The sequence below is a fragment of the Xiphias gladius genome, chromosome 21 (assembly GCF_016859285.1).
Source record: "Xiphias gladius isolate SHS-SW01 ecotype Sanya breed wild chromosome 21, ASM1685928v1, whole genome shotgun sequence".
Classification (NCBI taxonomy): domain Eukaryota; kingdom Metazoa; phylum Chordata; class Actinopteri; order Istiophoriformes; family Xiphiidae; genus Xiphias; species Xiphias gladius.
In genome coordinates this window covers 24,490,434-24,509,038 of record NC_053420.1, presented here as the reverse complement: position 1 = coordinate 24,509,038, position 18,605 = coordinate 24,490,434, and the positions used below count along the sequence as shown (strand labels likewise).

Here is an 18,605-nt window from a genome sequence, read left to right as displayed (position 1 = left end):
TCTATGATCAATTATTTCAAGGAATGGTCTCTTCAACTCTTGGCTCTTCAATCTCTGCATGGACACAATAACTGTATATGGCTGTGATGGATGGCAGAGAGCTGGGTCACCTCAAAGGCACTTCAGTGACATTCAGAATATCCCTGCTTAAGGTGGGAAAATGACAGATGGCATTTCAACGGAATCTATAAAAATTTGTCAGCACTGGAAGACGTTTTGACTTCTAGTCCTCCGCTGCCCTTCTTTAGATCCTCAAAATAATATTGGATTAAAAAAACAATAGGGGAGACAACGCTTCAACCTGAAAGATCTGGGTACAAACATACCTACTGAAGTGCCAATGAGCAACACTCCCGCAGCAATGGGCCTCATTCATAATACGTCCAATTTTTAAGTGTCCTCTGGGATTCTCTCTTCCATTTTTTGCAATAATTTTCATCAAATTGCTCTGCGGTTTAACATGAGAGCATAGCTGAGGTTAAAATCAAAGTGGACAAGACAGACAGAACAAATAGAAAGAGGGAGAGAGGAGGGCTGAGATGGCAGCCAGTCAGCTATGAAGGACATAGCTGCAGCAGTTATTTTTAGTTATCAGTTTTTCGGAGGCTGTCATTCGGAACATCTCATTAAAAATCAGAAGAAAAAAAAAAAATCGTGAAGCGCCATCAAGCCATTCAAATCACAGGAACTCTGAGAAAAAAAAAAAAAGGTCTTTGTCCTGCTGCGTGCATGTGCAGGCACACACACACACACACACACACACACACACACACACACACACACACACGCACACAAAATATCAATGTCATATAATTTGAGAGCACCAGGATATCAGTGCATATATTAACCAGATTTTTGGTGACCTCTGCAAAAGGTATCTCCTCCACATTTCCTTCAATATTAGAGGGGGTGTGGACAGATGGATTAATTATGTTCCTGTGCCCATAGGTATGTCTCTTAAAATGCATAGAAGCCTATCCAAGGTTTATTAATCATTCTATAATGAAAGATTAAACACCAAGATTAATTTGCACGATGTGGACACAGTAAATCAGATACTTGAGAGAGATGCCCTCACTTGTAAAGTTGTTAAACATAAAAACGGGATCTCAGTTTCATTTCTTTCTCATGCTAAGTCCCTCATGCAGCAATTCACAATGAAAGCAACTCAAAGCAGTATATCTGTAAAATAGTTATTTTTTATGCTGTTTTACAGAATTGTTTAATTCGGATGTTTGTTGCAAGTAAAAGACATAATAATAACACAAAGAGAAATAATGTTAATAGACTGACAGATTGAATTATTGATCCAATTACAGTTTGCATGCAGACCAATCAGACCGATTTGATTAATTGCTATCCTTGAAACGGGTTTATTGAACTATGATGTGCCACTTTCTCTCTTGCTGTCTCTCCTTGTCTGTTAAATGGTTTTTATAGACAATCTCTAAAGTTATAAGGCTGAACCATGTTGAGCAAATTGCAAATTCTTGAACCTACTGCTCCAATATCCTACTTTTTTTTTTTTTTTTTTTCCAAAGGCCAAACTCATCTTGAATGGGAAAAGCACCAACATTTGGACAAATGTGCCAAATATACACTGTTTGATCATGGGTATTTGTGTCATGAAATACATTTTGGTGTAATCTTCAGTAGGTATACACAGTGGTGGATGAACCTTAAATCGCCTGAGCCGTACATCGTAAAAGTTAAATGCTGCCACCTGTTGGATCTTTTATGCAATCGCCGTCTGTGTAGTGGATTGTTTACAATGCTGCCTTCATGACTATCGGAAATATTGAAACTCAGTTTAAACTTTATGGCTACAGCTAAGTTAGCTTATATGCATTTTATCCTCTATAACATGTGGCTGCACAACAAAATAGCTCTACTGATACAAAGTTAAGACAGCGCCCAAATCTACCTTTTTCCTAGGGACTGTTTTGAGATTACTGCAGAAAGGATTTTAATTTCCAACTGCAAATTTCGACATTTGAAGGTAGAGAAGTATCTAAACATGGCGGACACGGATGAGCCGTAAGTAGCTGCCGAAGAGAAAAGCAAGGAACACAGTCATTAACTGCCCGAAAGATGCTTTCAAATCTCATTAACCTACGAAAGCACAGCATGAATGAACCTTCTTTTATTCTCTCTTTTTAGGGAGAAGAAAAGAAGGAGAGTAGTGGAGCTGACTGAGAAGTTAGTGATGAGTTGGTAGAACTGGCGGAAGGTTTGAGGTTACTAGACAGGAGGAAGGTTAACGTTAGCTAGCTGAGGAAGCTAATCTAATACTGATTGTAAACAAAAAATAAAATTAACTAGTCTACGTACAAAACTACTGGCTAGCTGAGCGTGAGCAGCTAACACGTTTGTGCAGTAATTGATGTGTGTTATCATTCACCTCTATTTCAAAGTTAGAGGTCTTTACTGCACGTTCTCACTGTTGTCATGTTGGCTATTCGCCTAGCCTAGCAACTAGGGGCTGTCCAGGCAAGAGAGTTGGAAAACCAAATGCCATAGGGTCACAAGCGCCCACTTGTCAGATATTAAATGTTACCATTTTTTCCTGGAGGGGTCAAACGTATTATATCGTATGGGTTACATATGTTAGAGAGGAGACACTGACACCGTGCAGGCATCAAAACACAAGTGAATGTTTAAACAATACTCCCATTTAGTTTCTCGAACCACTTACATTATTGCATAATCTGCTGTGAACCGTAAATACCACCCTTATCGTGTGGAAATGAATCAGAGTATTGAGTTTTGATTGTCTTGATTGATTTCATTTTTTGCATGGTCTCTGTAGACTTTGTTTAATATCAAACCATACATTACCATTATGCATGTATTCTACCATTAATTACTCAAAAACGGTCAAGGATGCTGCTGTTGACACATCCTAAGTGCACGTATTGTTGTTTGCAGGATGGTGGTGGATGGAGGCAATGGACACACCTGTGAGTGGGAGGGACGATGGAACCATATCAAAAAGTTTCTGGAAAGATCGGGGCCTTTCACGCATCCTGACTTTGAACCAAGTGCAGAGGTAACAATTACATTCACACCGCTCGTGTGATGCAAGTCTTTTATTAATCATTCGATCTGTCCTGTGCCATCTTGTATTACTATAATATATAATGTCTATCATCTCTCACCACAGTCAATGCAGTTTATGTTAGAAACCTGCAAAATCCTGGTGATTGGTGCTGGTGGTCTGGGATGTGAACTGCTGAAAGACCTGGTATGATCACAATTATTATGAATATGTAAAAAGTATAATTTAAGTTTTAATGAATAATCCACATGTAGTTTTCTTGTTTTTATTCCACTTTTGGCTTAGGCTTTATCGGGCTTTCGCAAAATCCATGTTGTTGACATGGACACCATTGATGTTTCTAACCTGAATCGACAGTTCCTTTTCAGGTCAGTATTATTATAGAATGCATTCTGTGTAAAGTTTATGACATGTATTATTAAATAATGTAATGTTTGAATTGAGCAATTATTTTCTTTTATTGTGTAATGTTGGCCAGGCCAAAAGATGTAGGTCTACCCAAGGCGGACGTTGCAGCTGATTTTATCAACAGCCGAATACCTGGATGCTGTGTAGTCCCGTATCCTTTTCTACAGTAATGCATTGTGTCAGTTGTTCAAAAATTGTTGCAAGATTGTATATGCTAGCTAAAAAATGCAGTTGTTTCAAAAGCCCAATCAGTAATTCATAATCCAAATGGAAAGAACAAGGTATCCCTGCCATAGTATGTGTAAGACTGTGAAAATTAATTAAATTGTGGTAAAAAAAAAAATACAAGCAGCCATACTTTATCTCAAAATAATACAGTTTAATAATGTAGACATACAGTAAACACCTCTCTTAAGGCAATGTCTGTATGAACCTCTCCTAAATGCTTTGTGCAGTCATTTTATGAAAATTCAAGACCTAGATGAAACATTCTACAGACGTAAGTATCTTAATGACCTTTAATTTCCTACTTGTTGGGAATGGTTGGTAGGGGTGTAACAGTACAGCCAGTTTATGATTCAGTTCAGTGGACAATACAGGGCTCAAAGCTTGATGCACTCAAAATACTTTTCATTATAATAAATTACTTGAGACCAAAAGACAGACTGAAAAGCCATTCCAGCTTTTAACAGGAGCCAAAAATTCACTTCACTTGCTTGTTATTTTACAGAACACTGGCTCCCTTCCTGAAAAGCTGATACATTCCCACTCAGCACAGCTCACATAGCCACATCATATGTGTTGAATTATATTAGGATCCATTTTTCAGCTCTGTGGTGAACATTGTGTTTTTATATTATGAAATAATGCTCCACAGGATTTTGTTACACCCCTACTGGTTGGACTGTATCATTATCAGACATTAGATTTGAGTGTATTAATCTCTCTGTTCTCATCCAGAATTCCACATAATTGTCTGTGGACTGGACTCTGTAGTTGCCAGGAGATGGATGAATGGTATGCTGGTAAGTTATTCCTCTTCATTGCAATCTTTGTTACAGTCTGTATTTTCTTGTTTCTTGCCAATTGTCTAAGCTAGATTTTCTTCGAGTAATGCTTGTAATTAATTAATGGTAAAGCTGTTGGTTGTTGTGCAACAAAGAAGTTTTGTGTAACCCATCCGTCTTTCTGTGCAGCTGTCTCTGCTGGTGTATGAGGATGGTGTCTTGGATCCAGGTTCCATCATTCCTTTAATTGATGGCGGGACCGAAGGCTTTAAAGGCAATGCCAGAGTCATTCTCCCTGGGATGACTGCCTGCATCGAGTGCACCCTTGAGCTTTATCCTCCTCAGGTAAGGTAGCATCTTTTCTAAAATAATGTTTACAACTGCGGCTTAATGGTCTTACAGAAACAGTCCCTGGTCAGTTTTCTAAAATACACCTTTCCTTGTAGATCAACTTCCCCATGTGTACAATAGCCTCCATGCCTCGTTTGCCAGAGCATTGCATTGAGTATGTCCGGATGCTGCTGTGGCCCAAAGAGACACCCTTTGGAGGTATGAAATCAGCCTGCAGTTCCTTTTATTTCTGTTAAATGTTCAATGTCTGGAATGAATATTAGGTATGACATAAGGCTCAACAAACAATACCTAGGAACAAATAAGTAAACTTAAGTTTTTTGTTTGTGTGTGTGTGTGTGTGTGTGTGTGTGTGTGTGTGTGCGCTTTAGATGGCGTGGCCCTGGATGGAGATGACCCGGAGCACATCCTTTGGGTGTACCAGAGATCTATGGAGAGGGCAGCAGAGTTCAACATAACAGGAGTCACATACAGACTAACCCAGGGTGAGCATACACGCAGTAGCATATTCATCTTTCATCACCAGAACACTGCTACTTTTCTTGCAGTTCTGAAGGGAGAAGAGCCAAAGTACATAAAATAAAGCAGGCTGTTGCCATCCGAATTATTTTGGAACCTTCGTATCTTAGTCTGTGTGTGTAAAACATTATTTCTTTTTGTCAAAAAAAATGGAAAACATTGCAAACGACATGTCTTATTGATGTTCACTCTAATCATCAGATTTGTATAGCCGTTATTTCTTTGATTTGATAGTTAGTTGTAAGCAAAATAAATGTTTTATATCCTGTTTAAATGTTGCAGGTGTTGTTAAGAGGATAATCCCTGCTGTAGCGTCTACAAATGCTGTTATTGCTGGTAGGTAATTAAGACTGAGTACATGGGAAGCTATTTTAGTAGAGACCTGTGGACCTTCATGAAAGATTTTGTGGACAGAAATCTGCACCCGGATGTAACTTTTTTTTCTGCTTTATTTGACCCAGCTGCTTGTGCAACCGAGGTTTTCAAAATAGCATCAAGGTGAGTTTGCTTGGCAGCCATATGCACAAAGTAAATTTTTGTATAAACTGTGCATGCCTCTCACCATTTCTCATGATGTTACCTTTTCCAACTGCAGTGCCTATATACCACTCAATAACTACATGGTCTTCAATGATGTTGACGGCCTGTACACATACACTTTTGAGGCAGAACGGAAGGTTTGTCCCTAGATTGCATCTGCCAGTTCATGTTGGCTACAGTGATCAAGTAGCCTTTTGGGTAAGGTATGTTTATGTTCACTCTTGTTGCAGGAAAACTGTTCAGCCTGCAGCCAAGTACCTCTGGATTTGCGCTTTGCTCCATCTTCCAAACTCCAGGAGGTGCTTGATTACCTGACTGAGAGTTCTTCCCTGTAAGTTTGCCTACCTTATTAGAATGTATTACCAATTACTACAGTATAATTAACATATTCAAGTTGTGCTTATGGTCTTACTTTGTTATCTTGCTGTTTGATTTGTAGGTATGTATTATACATTGTTTTCAGCAACCACATATAATACGTTTTTTCAGACAAATGAAATCACCTGCTATAACAGTAACAGTGGAAGGAAAGAACAAGACATTATATTTACAGGTAATTAATGTCTGGTTTCACACTGTTTTGTCTTTTCATATCAGTCTCATGGTAGTGTAAGGGTGAGGTTCTTGTGGTAATGTGAGGTGTGTCCTGATGAAATTAGGTAATCATACAAATTTCAACTTGATCTTAAGTTCAATTGGTATTTTGTTTTACAGTCTGTCGCTTCAATTGAACAGAGGACACGACCAAATCTCCTAAAAACTCTAAAGGGTGAGGTGCTTTGTTTTTACTGAATATGCTTCCCTGGAATGGCACAGCATACACTTTGAAATGGTCAGAGTACAGTGAATACGTGATGAATGAATACACTGTGAATATTCTGACTCAGTTATGTTATGAACATGTTTTTACAGAGCTGGGGCTGACTGACGGACAAGAGCTGGCTGTAGCTGATGTCACCACACCCCAGACCATGTTGTTCAGACTCTGCTTTACCTCATAAGATGAACTCAAGCACTCCCACAACCAGTTGATGTCATTCTTGTTTCTTGGCCAACTATGACAGGATGCAGGATATTTAAATTACCTGGAGTGGTTTACAGTGTATTCAGTCACTGTATAAATAATTATACAGTAGGCAATTTTATTGTTTTATTGTACTTATCGACTGAAGTTCATGTTTTGCACTGAAAAGCCAAATCATAGTTCACACCTTTTCATGTTTTGTGATACATTATCTGCAAATGTTAAAGTTTTCTGCGTTAAGGTGTTACCTGCATTACAACCTAAAAGCGTTCTCTGTGCAGACAAAGAGACAAGCAGTGGTTACTCTGGAAAAGATTATTCTGTACTTTTTCTGGTTTTGAATATTTTAAATATTTATTTATTCACATAGTTTTTTAGTTGCAGTAACCACTAAAGTGGCAATGAACAGACACTGATTATGATGGATGTATGAACTGGAATAAATTGTTTTTTCTTACAAAGCACTGTTTATATTTTCTTTATGTACCATGTGATTGTGGGAGTGAAATAATAACCACTCGGCAAATTCAGTATTTATGGAATGACAGGTCTTACTACATTAGATCCACCTTGCTTTAGAAAGCCTATGTTTACATTTGTCACCTCAGGCTGGGCATTTGATTTTCAAGGTATGGGTTAACTTGTAAGAAAAAGCAAAGGCTCCAGCATTGACATATTGAACTAATACTATATATGTATTGCAGTTGTGTGAAACCCGAGTCTTATAATTTGACGCTTCAGTGGCTAAACTCTTAAAAACCTGGGTCCGGATGGTGGACGATCTCCAACTGATGACTGGACTTGCTCACGGCGTTTGCGATCCACTCGGATCGGATCATGACGTCATGGTGCTACGTGGAAAGGAAGTAGAGGGCAGGCTAATGCTAGCTGCGCTACAAGTTGAGAGCGACCAAAACAAACGATGACGGCCGAGCAAATGAGACGAAAAAATGATGGATTAACCATGGGAATGCTTTGGCTTTGATAGCAGTGGTAGAGTTCCTGATTCGGTTACAGAGATACCCGTATTTCTACATGACTTACTTGCAGCGATTATGCGATTTTGAGTGCCAAATGGCCAATTTGCGAGCTGTAACTGTATCTGGGATTGATGCTTTCCCTGTACACCAACGTTATGCGCTGGCTAACTTACAGCTTTGCTAACTAGCTAGGTGGTAGCTAGCTGTCAACGGAGCTTTCCTGGACAAAACAAAATTTGAAACAGCTAAATATTGCTCACACCACGTTAAAGGTGACGACGGAAAATGCCGGGACGGTTAAAGTGACTCTGCTTTGTGTGGTAACGCCAAATCCCCAGCAAGATCCGTGTAACAATTTGTATACTTGGTGGTTGCTAGCTAGCGAAACAGTCAAAATGAGTTGGTTCAATGCATCTCACCTGTCCAGCTTCGCTAAACAAGCTTTAACAACAGCTCAGAAGTCAATCGACCGTGTTCTGGACATTAAAGAAGAGGACCAGTGGGGTGACACGACTGTAATGCCCTACGATGGTAAGTAATGTTACTTAGGGTGGTAACGTTGCCATACGTTGATTTTTGGATTACTGTTAGAAACCAATTCAAAGATTAAACATGATACCTGTCCTTGTCAGATGTTACATTACCTGGAAAGCTGTCTTTAAGTGGAGGATGGGGGATGACGCAGTGGGAAGCGCCCCCCGAGGAAAAGATCACCGCTCCTCCTCCCTCCTCTGAGGCCATTACTACCCCTGTCACCCGCACAGTTGTGGATGAATCAGAAAACTTTTTCAGTGCCTTCCTGTCACCCGTGGATGTACAAGGTGTCACCAAAACCCAGGTAGTGTCTGTACCCCCTACTAAGTCCCAAAGGCGGCCTCAGGAGAAGGAAAAGAGAAACAAAGAGGCTGTGATCCAAAAAGACCTGGAGACTCAAAAGTCGGCACCTGCTGATAAGAGTCATGAGAATCAAACAGTTTCTGAGAGCCAGCTGGTGGAGTCCGAGTCCTTACCTGCAGCACCTTATTCAGACACTATCCTCCTGCAGCCAGTTTCTCCTGTTTCTTCTTCTAGTGATCTTGCTTGTGACCCTGACAGCAAAACGAGTAGTGTAAAAACAGATGTTGGCTCAACAGTTTCTCTAGACTCAAAACCGGAGGAGTCGCTCACTCCATCAGAACACCAGGTTGAGCAGGATACCACAGACTCCTCGGAACCTTCTGCTGTCACTTGTGAACCGAAGAGCTCGCCTCCTTCTGATCCTTCACCCTCCCCATCCTCTAAGGAAGTACTCCTAGAGCATAAAGACTCAAAGGTGGAGGACCGTCAAAATGATACCCCCTCCCCTCCAGTAAGTGCTTTCTCCTCAGGAACCTCTACCACCAGTGACATTGAAGTGCTCGACCACGAGAGTGTGTTGAGTGAGAGCTCAGCCAGCTCCAGACAAGAAACAGGTGAGGGCAAGGCTGGCCTTCACTTAATGCAGGGCTCTTTCCAGCTTCTCACTGCCTCCACCTGTGGAGATTTCCCCCGACTGGAGGACTACCCCAAACTCACCGAGAGCTGCGGTTCCTCCTCAGATGCGTTTGAACGCATCGATTCATTCAGTGTGCAGTCGCTGGATAGCCAAAGTGTCAGTGAGGTTAACTCAGATGATGAGATCCCTGGCAGTCGGACACTAGCGTCTGTCACTGCAGGTCCTGCTCCTCTAACAGTGTCACCAGCTGTATGTCAGAAGCAGGAAGATGGAGTGGTGGAGAAGGTAGGAAAGGAGGAAAAGGAAGAGGAAGAGGAATTCACCGAAACGATGAGGGAGCAGTCGGTGGATGAGATGGAGGAGAGCGGACGGAGTGCGACACCTGTGAATAGTGAGCAGCCTGAAGAGTTGACAGAGCAGGGACAGGAATCTGAGGCTAGCGTCACTCTGTCTGATCCCTCCTCCAACGCTGAAGAACAGATCACTCCACCAATCACAGAAGAGATGAAAAGTGTCTCCACAGTTCAGATATTGGAGCTTCAAAAGGTAACAACTGGCATTGAATTCCTATGTAGCTGGTAGTATCAGTTGTAAATATTTGTGTTTTTCACATATTGTACATATGTTTTTTGTGTTTTTGGACAATATTTTGGTTGGAGAGATGTATTAGTACAGGCATGAGTTGGTCAAAGTGATATGATATTCTGCAGAATTGAAATTTACATAGTCCATATATTTGTGTGGATCATGCTGAATATACTAGAGCTTTTTGTTCAACTCCAAAAAACCGTAACACTAAATACATATCTTTGCCACAACACTGTGGTAAACAAATATTAGGTATAGTTGTTATGAATGAGTTGTGTGTATATATACAATACAGTACCATACAAAAGTCTTAAACGGCTCTCAAACAATCTAAGAAAAGCTGTTTATCTGAGCATAAGTAATTACTTGAAAAATAACTTGTAACTCTGCAGTAATCGCAAAGCAACATTTAAAAATTAACAAAAAAACAAACACACACCCAACTCAGTTTTTTTGATTGGATTCCTTAGAATGCAAAACAGAAGTAAATAGCTCTAGTACAATGTCATGTCATATTTCCATTTGATCCCATCTCACAGCTTTAATCTCAATTTTCCCATGTGGTCTAAGACCATTGGACTGTCTTTGTTTTTAAGATATCTGCCAATTGACAGTAAAGACAGAATTTCTATATTTTATATATTGGTATTTCCCCTAAAAGTCCCAGAATTTGTTTTGCTATGCAAACAAGGCAATTGTAAAAATCACACAGTATATTTTAACACCACCACACTACTCTCCTCATCAGTAAGTTTTATATTTTTAGGCTGCTCTGTGCACCTGCTGTTGTAAGCATAAAACATGTTGTGGACATGTTGTAGGTCATTGATGAGCTGTCAGGCCGCCTTGAAAAGAGAGAGTCTCAGCTGCTGGGAGTCAGCAAAGACAAGGCCAGGCTGGAGGAGGAGTGTGACAATCTCAAAGAGTGAGTATACAGCACATGCACCTAGTTCACAAAAGCACTGTAACAATCTTGATAAGGATGTTGTTTTGATCAAGAGACTACTGTCCTAGCTGATGTCAAGGTCAGGTGAAGCTTTGCCAATATAATACCGTTATAGATTATATATAGATAGTAACATTTTCAGAAACTATTATTGTTGTTTTCTTCTGTGAAAAACAAACAGCTAAGCTACTATAAAGCTTTAAATAGTCACTATTTATATACCTGATGTAATTGTTAAACCTACAATATAGAAATACTGCTAAAATGTTAAGTGATGTTTTCTTTAAGTCACTCTGACTGAATGAAGGTCTGGTGCAGATCCTCTTGACCTTGAGGCTGTATAGATTTTGACAGAGCTCTTTCACTAACAAGTCTGTCGATCCTACAGTGAAGTGATAAGCCTAAAAGAGGAGAGCTCCACTGTTCAGTCCCTAAAGGATGAGTTCACCACGCGCATAGCAGATGCTGAGAGAAAGGCTCAGCTGGCCTGCAAAGAGAGAGATATTGCCAAGAAGGTAACTCCCATATTAGAGATTAGAGGATCTCCTTTCTTCATTTCCCATCAAATAAATTGATAAACAGTAGTTCTCCAAGAGCTAAAAAAAAAAATCATTTTTATTATTATTATTATTATTATTATTATTATTATTTCTACAAATAACCCAAATGTATCTATTTTGACGCTCAAATCCCAAATTGCAAAGATATTTTTCTGTGCTACAGGAGATAAAGGGTTTGCGAGAAGAGCTCTCTATGAGGCTGAACTCCAGTGATACAATGGAGATCATCAGAGAGAAGGAGGAGCAGATCAGAGGTCTGCTGGAAGAGGGTAAGACACATTTACAGAGCAAACTGTTATTCACCATCTCCACCAACCCACTACTTGTCCACTTGTCAGCATCTGTTTTTAACTTTACCTAAGCAGGTGTTTATCTCTCTCACTTTTAGGTGAAAAGTTGTCCAAGCAGCAGCTGCAGCACAGCAACATCATCAAGAAGCTGCGTGTGAAGGAGAAGGAGAGCGACACAAAGATCACCAAGCAACACAAGAAAATCAAGGAGCAGGAGGAAGAGCTTAAGCACCTGCAACAGGTCAGAATTCAGCCCAGTGTTAAAGGTTTATCCTTTTATACTGTCAAATTCAGTCTGAATTGGCTTTGAGGACAAGTTGTTGTTCCATTGTTTGACTTGTTTGTGGATTTTCCCTTGAAAAAGCCTGTCTTAGGTGCCATTAACGCTACACTCTTTGAATTGATAAGCCACTGAATCATATTCATTAGACTTTGGAAAAAGAAAACAGTCATTTGTGAATTTATGCCCAAATACACACCTCAGAGCCATGTAATTGCTACTAGTGCTGGTTATCTGAGGGTAGCCTTGCATTCTCAACATAATGATGGTGTAGTAGGCTGGTTCATGTCAAAGTCATTTTTGGTTCATATTTTTATAGTGTATCAGGCCATGACTACAACGTGTCAGAAAAAACCCCAACAAAACGGCTTAATAACACCTCTTAACAATACTTCATTTTTTAGCAAAGACACGATGAAACCCCTTGTTCTCTTAAATGTCCTATATACTGTATAGTTCAGGGAAACTGAAGACCGTCGGGCGTTTAAATGTTGTGTATCTTTTCATTTATTATTTGTTTAACTTGGTCCGTTACTGTTTTCTCTTTGTCTTTCATCATATGAACCAGTGTAAAACATGATTTATTTTTTCCCAAAGACTTGGCTGTTGTTCCTCAGTTATTGTCATGATTAGATAAAGCGTTAGTTGTGATTGACTGAAATGAGTGTAATTATGGCTACCGGTCTGCTCATGTTTAATATGTTTAGGTTTTAGATGGGAAGGAGGAGGTAGAGAAACAGCACAGGGAAAACATCAAGAAGCTGAACACTGTGGTGGAGCGGCAGGAGAGAGAGCTGAGCAGGGTGCAGTCAGACTCTGAGGAGCTGCTGGAGAAAAACAGAAGCCTGCAGGCCGCTCTGGACAACTCTTATAAGTAAACACTGCCACACCCTGCTATTAATACTGAATACTGACAACCAGAGCGTTTACTGTAAATATATCCCCTCAAGCTGGCTATTGTATTCTTCCCCGGTTGAAAGTTTGAGCATGATTTCAGGATTTCCATGATTTGGAAAGTGACACATTCATAGTGAAGCACTCCAGTTTACAGGATCTAAAAAAGAAGCAATGAAACTGAAGTTATAGTGTTAACTTCCACCTTTATTTTGGGGAACAGTTTAGGATCTCTAACCATTTTTATATATACTCCCCCAGTTTTAAGGGGACAGAAAGTAGTTGGATAAATTCACATGTTCTTAAATAATACTGTATATAAATACCCCGCAGTAATAGTTTCATTTCAAATCCAATGTGCTTGAGTTACAGTGCCAAAACAACAAAGAATGTTTCACTGTTCTTATGCTCACTGGCTACACTATAATAGGTTCATTATGTTAATGGTCGTCTTCAACATCTGCTGTCAGGGAGCTGGCAGAACTCCACAAGGCGAATGCCAGCAGAGCCAGCGAGGCTGAAGAAGCAGCTCTGAGCAGGGAAACGCAGGCCAAGGAGCAGCTGAGCCTGGCACTTGAGAAAGCCCAGGAGGAGGCCAGAATGCAACAGGAGGCCCTGGCCAACCAGGTAATACATGCTCAAGCTGTAGAAACACATCATGGAACACTTTGTTTGCAGGCGTTGAAGGCTCCTCAGACCTACTGGATTGTTGCTTTGTGAGGGACCCAGCATATACTGAATAAGTTCATGCAACGTGTACAGTCAGCTTTGGTTTACACTCAGTTAACTGGGCACTAGTAGTGAATTTTTACAGCATATGCACGATAATTTCGTTGGAGATGCTACATTAGACATATAGAATTGTTAATATAGCAGTGAGCTTATTTATTTATTTTTTTGCACACTAATTTGGTCATTTCTTTCATTTACACCTAAATGAAACGAAGCTGGTATAGTCTGGATTTACTGTTCTGCCATTGTTGAATTTTCTGCACTTGACAGTCGCTTCCTTATTGTTAATTTTAACTGGACATTACTTCATCAACACTTTCTAATGTTGTGCACAGGTGGCTGACCTGAGACTGGCTCTGCAGAGGGCTGAGCAACAGCAGGCAAGGAAAGAAGACTATTTGAGGGAGGAGATCAGTGAGCTTCAACAGGTAACATAATATGCTCGATAGAAGGTGTCCAACCAAGCAAGCCAATTGTGACAGGGCAGGGTTTGTTTGAAGTATGTATGCCATATTTTTCTTGTCATCTTCCACAGAGGCTCCAGGAAGCAGAGACTAGAAACCAGGAGCTCAGTCAGAGTGTTACCTCGGCAACACGGCCCCTTCTTCGACAGATTGAGAACTTACAGGCGTCATTGGGTGGGCAGACAGCATCCTGGGAAAAACTGGAGAAGAGCATCTCTGATAGGCTAGGTAAGACGCAGGAGTTTAACTGTTATGTGTAGAAGAATCCCCAAAATACAATACTGTACGAAGTGGGCAAAAATCCTAACCTCTTCTTGCTCTTTACTTTAATGCCCTTTACTTTTCAACAGTGGATGCCCAGGCACAGCTGGCTGTTGCTGTGGAGAAGGAGCGTTCAGCAACGGAGGATCTGCTGGCCATCAAGTCCCAGGTGGCCTCTCTGGAGTCCCAGAATTCCTTGCTCCGCCAGGAGAAAGCCCGCTTCCTGGCACAGCTGGACACTGAGAAGAACAGGAGAGAGAAACTGGAGGATGAGAGCAGCAGGTAATAAATTACAACTTAAAACTCAGGCCAACAGAGTTTAGTGATGATCTACCTCCATCCATCAGCCAGTCACGATCACATATACTGTCTCTTCTCGATGTATTTACGTTATGTTTATAGCAGTGGAATGTGAGGTGTGGGATAGATGGGTTGTGTTGCATGTGTGTATTAACATGTATAGTAAGGTGGGTGAATTTGAGCTAGGACAAAGAGTAGTTTTCAAATACTGAAGGCGTTGCTAAAGATTATAGCTTAAACCAAGAGGTTAATTTAATTTTGCTGTCAGGAGCCTATTTGCTTTGCAGTCATTGTTTACAATGAAGGGAAGAGTGAGAGCATCATAGGATGGCCAATAAATGTAGATTTTTTCCAAGCGGCATCAGAGAAGTAGCACATTTCCCTGACTGGGAGTTAAACTTAAGACTGCAGGGGTGAGAGTGCTGAATCCTAACCACTAAACCACAGAGGAAATGCATTGTTGGTGAGAGTTGTTGTTGAAACATTAGTAGGTATCACAAAGATTTTCGTCTATGCAAATCTTTCTTCCCACTGTTGCACATGCATATGAAATGTTGTAGTGTGCCAAAACATTTTCCTTTGTGAAGAGACTGTTAAGCCATTTTTCCCTGACTATATGCAACACTAAAACAGATGTAACATGCTGTGAAACAGCACAAGAAGAAGAAAAATGACCACCTGCACACCGTGGTTGTCTGTTTTTATACGTGGTTTCTCATCTGCTGTTAATTATGTGTGATCTGGGATTTAAAAGTCACAATTGGTGTTTCATTACTTTGTTAAGAGGAAGGGTTAAAGAACACTTGGGGCCCAAAAGAATATCGCAGTCTTCATTAGACCTGTAACAAGCAGTTTTGGTTGGAGGTTTTAGACACTTGAAGAAAATCACTGGCATACCTTTTCAGGGTAGGATAAAACCTGTGGAAGAATTCAGAAAGACTCAATCACCACATCTCCCCTTGTAATGCTAATGCTTCCTGGAGAGATAGTGAGTCCGAGTGTGAAGCAGAGGTCGGGGGAGCCCCCTCTCCCTTCTAAACGAACCAGTCATGCACTTGCATATTGTCTGTACATAACAGGATTATCTATTGTGAGAGGGCAACATGTTGTGACTGGGCCAGTGGCGCAATGGATAACGCGTCTGACTACGGATCAGAAGATTCTAGGTTCGACTCCTGGCTGGCTCGGAAAGTTTTTATCTCATTCTGATAGATTTTAAAAATGTATAATGCAGGCATTATGTGACACAAAGGAAGAATATCTGCCACAGGGCAGTAAAAAAAAAATAAAAAATTAATTGAATGAAATATGAATCTTTAAGCTGATGAATAAGTCCTGTGGAACCATTTTTGTCCTTCAGTTGAAAAGCTCACAGAGAATTGTCTTTATACAACATTTCACACTGTTACGCTTTTATTTGATAATAAATACCGAGAGGTATTCCATTAGTTTTGAGTTTTTAATACTGTTGTTTTAAGATTGTTTGTAGTGACTTCATGCTTATTATCTCAATGTAGGGAGCATGTTGAATTGGAAAATCTGCGAGGAGACCACAGTCGAATGCTAGAAGAAGCCAAGAAGGAAAAGGTACAATAAATACGCTCTCCTGCTCTTGTTGTTATACTCTACGAAACAGCTTCTTCATGTATGCTTTTTTGCTTCTTCTACTAGCTCCTTCTGACCAATCAGCTAGAAATGGAGAAGATGAAGGTGGAGCAAGAAAAGAAGAAATGCTACCTAGCACAAGAGGCACTTAAGGAAAAGGTCCAGGAGGATTTTAGAAATGATTAATATCCAATATTATCTCTAGACCGTTTCATTTAAAAGTATTTCTCCACATAAAAAGGGAAGATGTTTTAATTTTGTTTTCTAATAGTTGTGAAATGATTCCCTCTCAGGAGCGGAAGACTATGACCCACTCTGTCGGAGAGCCCCCAGCATCTTCCACTCCCTCCCTGTCTCGCTCCAGCTCCATCAGTGGGGTGGACAATGCTGGTCTGCACACCTCTATTCTTTCCCAGGTAGACACAATGAAAAATGTTAAAATCTAGAAATGAAGATGCGTTTGCACATGCTTGGATTTGTGTAGCGTGATTGGATTTAAACCTTGTTTTATTTTTCCCCAGGATGACTGTTTAGACCACTCACTAGGCACCATGACCATGTCTGTGTCAATGAGCGGGACCAACCTGTATGAGGCTGCAAGACTGTCTGGAGGCTCCAGCATCATAGAGAACCTCCAGTCTCAGCTCAAGCTGAGAGAAGGAGAGATAGCTCAGCTGCAGGTAGCAATGTAGAACAAAATTGCATAAAGCTACTTAAAACTTTATTCACTAGTTAGATGGTTTTGCTACATTTCAGGACCACGTGTCTGATGATAGAAGGCTGGACGAATTTACTATGTTTTCTAATGATTAAAAAATATCTGTTTACATGTGAAAAAATGTATGTCAACAGCAAAATTAACATTTTGATAGAAAAAAAAAATCTTAATTTCCTGCTCTCAAAGGCAGCTACAGTATGTAACCGTGGATTTGACTACCCCTTTTCTTTAATTCTGCTATTGAAGCTTGAAATCTCTAGCCTGGAGCGGAGTCGCTCTGTGATGGCAGAAGAGCTGGTTCGACTCACCAATCAAAACGATGAGATGGAGGAGAAGGTGAAGGAGATCCCCAAGTTGAAAATTCAGCTCAAGGTGAATGCTGAAATCTTGAATATAGTCTCGGAGATCAGAAAAGAATTGTAATTGTAACTATTAAACTCCTTAGAAGAACTTTGTGTCAGCAGAGGTACTTCTTCTAATTTGTGTGGCTGTGCATTTCAGGATCTGGAGCAGAGGCACAACACCATCCTACAGATGTATGGAGAAAAGGCTGAGGAGGCGGAGGAGCTGAGACTGGATCTGGAAGATGTGAAGAACATGTACAAAACCCAGATTGATGAACTGCTGCAGAACCAGAAATAAACCGTTTTTACTGCACTGTGTTACTTCTGGGACACTCACAATTAAATCAGTCAATCATCTTAGCCACGAACGCATTCACAGAAAAAGATAAGGCAGGGAGTTGAAGTTTAATCCTTATGTCAAAATAAAATTCATTTATCTTTATCTATTATTTTATTTTAATTATCATATACTCTATTTAAGTGGGGTGCTGGGATTATGCATAACATACATTGCATTAATACAGAATCAATATGAAGGATAGCCACAGTTTTTGATTCAGGTGTCCATTTGAAATCTTTCGGAGTTTGTACAGACTTTGCTTTAGACATAATTTCTCATGATGAACCTAGTATTGTATAGACAGTTTATAACTGTAGGAGATTGTGACGTTTTTTTGCACTATACAAAATCACCCTTGTTTATTTCTTGATGCATAATCAGAATGGTTTAAGAAATATATAAAAATTTGTACAGAGAAATTTATGTATGCTAAACTCCTTTTAAAAATTACAAAATGTGGTGTAGACCTGAGAGTAGTCTGTGATCAAAATCCTGAAAATTGGATTTTAAATTATATAAATATGTAAATGAGTAAACATTTATTTGGGTGGTGGAAAATACTGTCATTGTTAATTTAAGTTAAGTGGAATCACATTGGAAGTCAGCGTTTTCATTGCCTTCACACAAAATACATTATCGCAATGCTACTCAAAACTTTCTCAAATAAAATTTCCATGTTCTGAACAATTCCATACAGTTGTCCAATCCCTTTCTATATTTTTACCCACAGCCACCCGTACTTGTAAAAATGTGATTAATACAATTTTATTAAGATTAGACATTGAAACATAAACTACATAAACTATTGTAATTCCTAAATTTGTGAGGAACAGATGTGATTCTTTTAAAGAGAGACATTTAATCAATGGCGTTTGAATCAGATTCTATAAAACTGTTGAACATGGGTGTAATACTTTTTGAT

The 18,605-nt window shown here is 39.9% G+C and overlaps 2 protein-coding genes and 1 non-coding gene across 6 annotated transcripts; all 3 read left to right on the top strand.

Moving 5' to 3' along the window:
- Positions 1-1,991: 1,991 nt before the first annotated feature.
- uba3 (ubiquitin-like modifier activating enzyme 3) lies at positions 1,992-7,341 on the top strand. Of its 4 annotated transcripts, none has more exons than XM_040116582.1 (18): positions 1,992-2,037; positions 2,161-2,199; positions 2,929-3,049; positions 3,164-3,244; positions 3,344-3,426; positions 3,537-3,617; positions 3,922-3,965; positions 4,427-4,491; positions 4,663-4,818; positions 4,920-5,022; positions 5,196-5,309; positions 5,626-5,679; positions 5,805-5,841; positions 5,939-6,020; positions 6,114-6,214; positions 6,373-6,436; positions 6,598-6,652; positions 6,796-7,341. In XM_040116582.1, exons 1-18 carry the CDS (start codon positions 2,018-2,020, stop codon positions 6,882-6,884), a joined length of 1,389 nt encoding a protein of 462 aa, XP_039972516.1. In that variant the 5' UTR covers positions 1,992-2,017; the 3' UTR covers positions 6,885-7,341. The 4 variants fall into 4 exon arrangements, with proteins under 4 accessions (XP_039972516.1, XP_039972517.1, XP_039972518.1 ...); XM_040116584.1 differs by having other exon boundaries at positions 2,008-2,037; positions 2,161-2,649; XM_040116583.1 differs by lacking the exon at positions 2,161-2,199.
- A 941-nt stretch (positions 7,342-8,282) lies between these two features.
- Positions 8,283-18,361, top strand: tmf1 (TATA element modulatory factor 1). The gene is made up of 17 exons (XM_040116006.1): positions 8,283-8,418; positions 8,520-9,907; positions 10,771-10,874; positions 11,284-11,410; positions 11,619-11,724; positions 11,844-11,986; positions 12,733-12,899; positions 13,390-13,546; positions 13,987-14,079; positions 14,187-14,343; positions 14,466-14,658; positions 16,194-16,263; positions 16,348-16,440; positions 16,575-16,697; positions 16,803-16,961; positions 17,246-17,371; positions 17,501-18,361. The coding sequence occupies exons 1-17, from the start codon at positions 8,283-8,285 to the stop codon at positions 17,639-17,641; spliced, it is 3,483 nt and encodes a 1,160-aa protein (XP_039971940.1). The 3' UTR covers positions 17,642-18,361.
- trnar-acg lies at positions 15,791-15,863 on the top strand. The gene has a single exon. It is a non-coding gene; the product is annotated as a tRNA-Arg (tRNA).
- Positions 18,362-18,605: the final 244 nt, after the last annotated feature.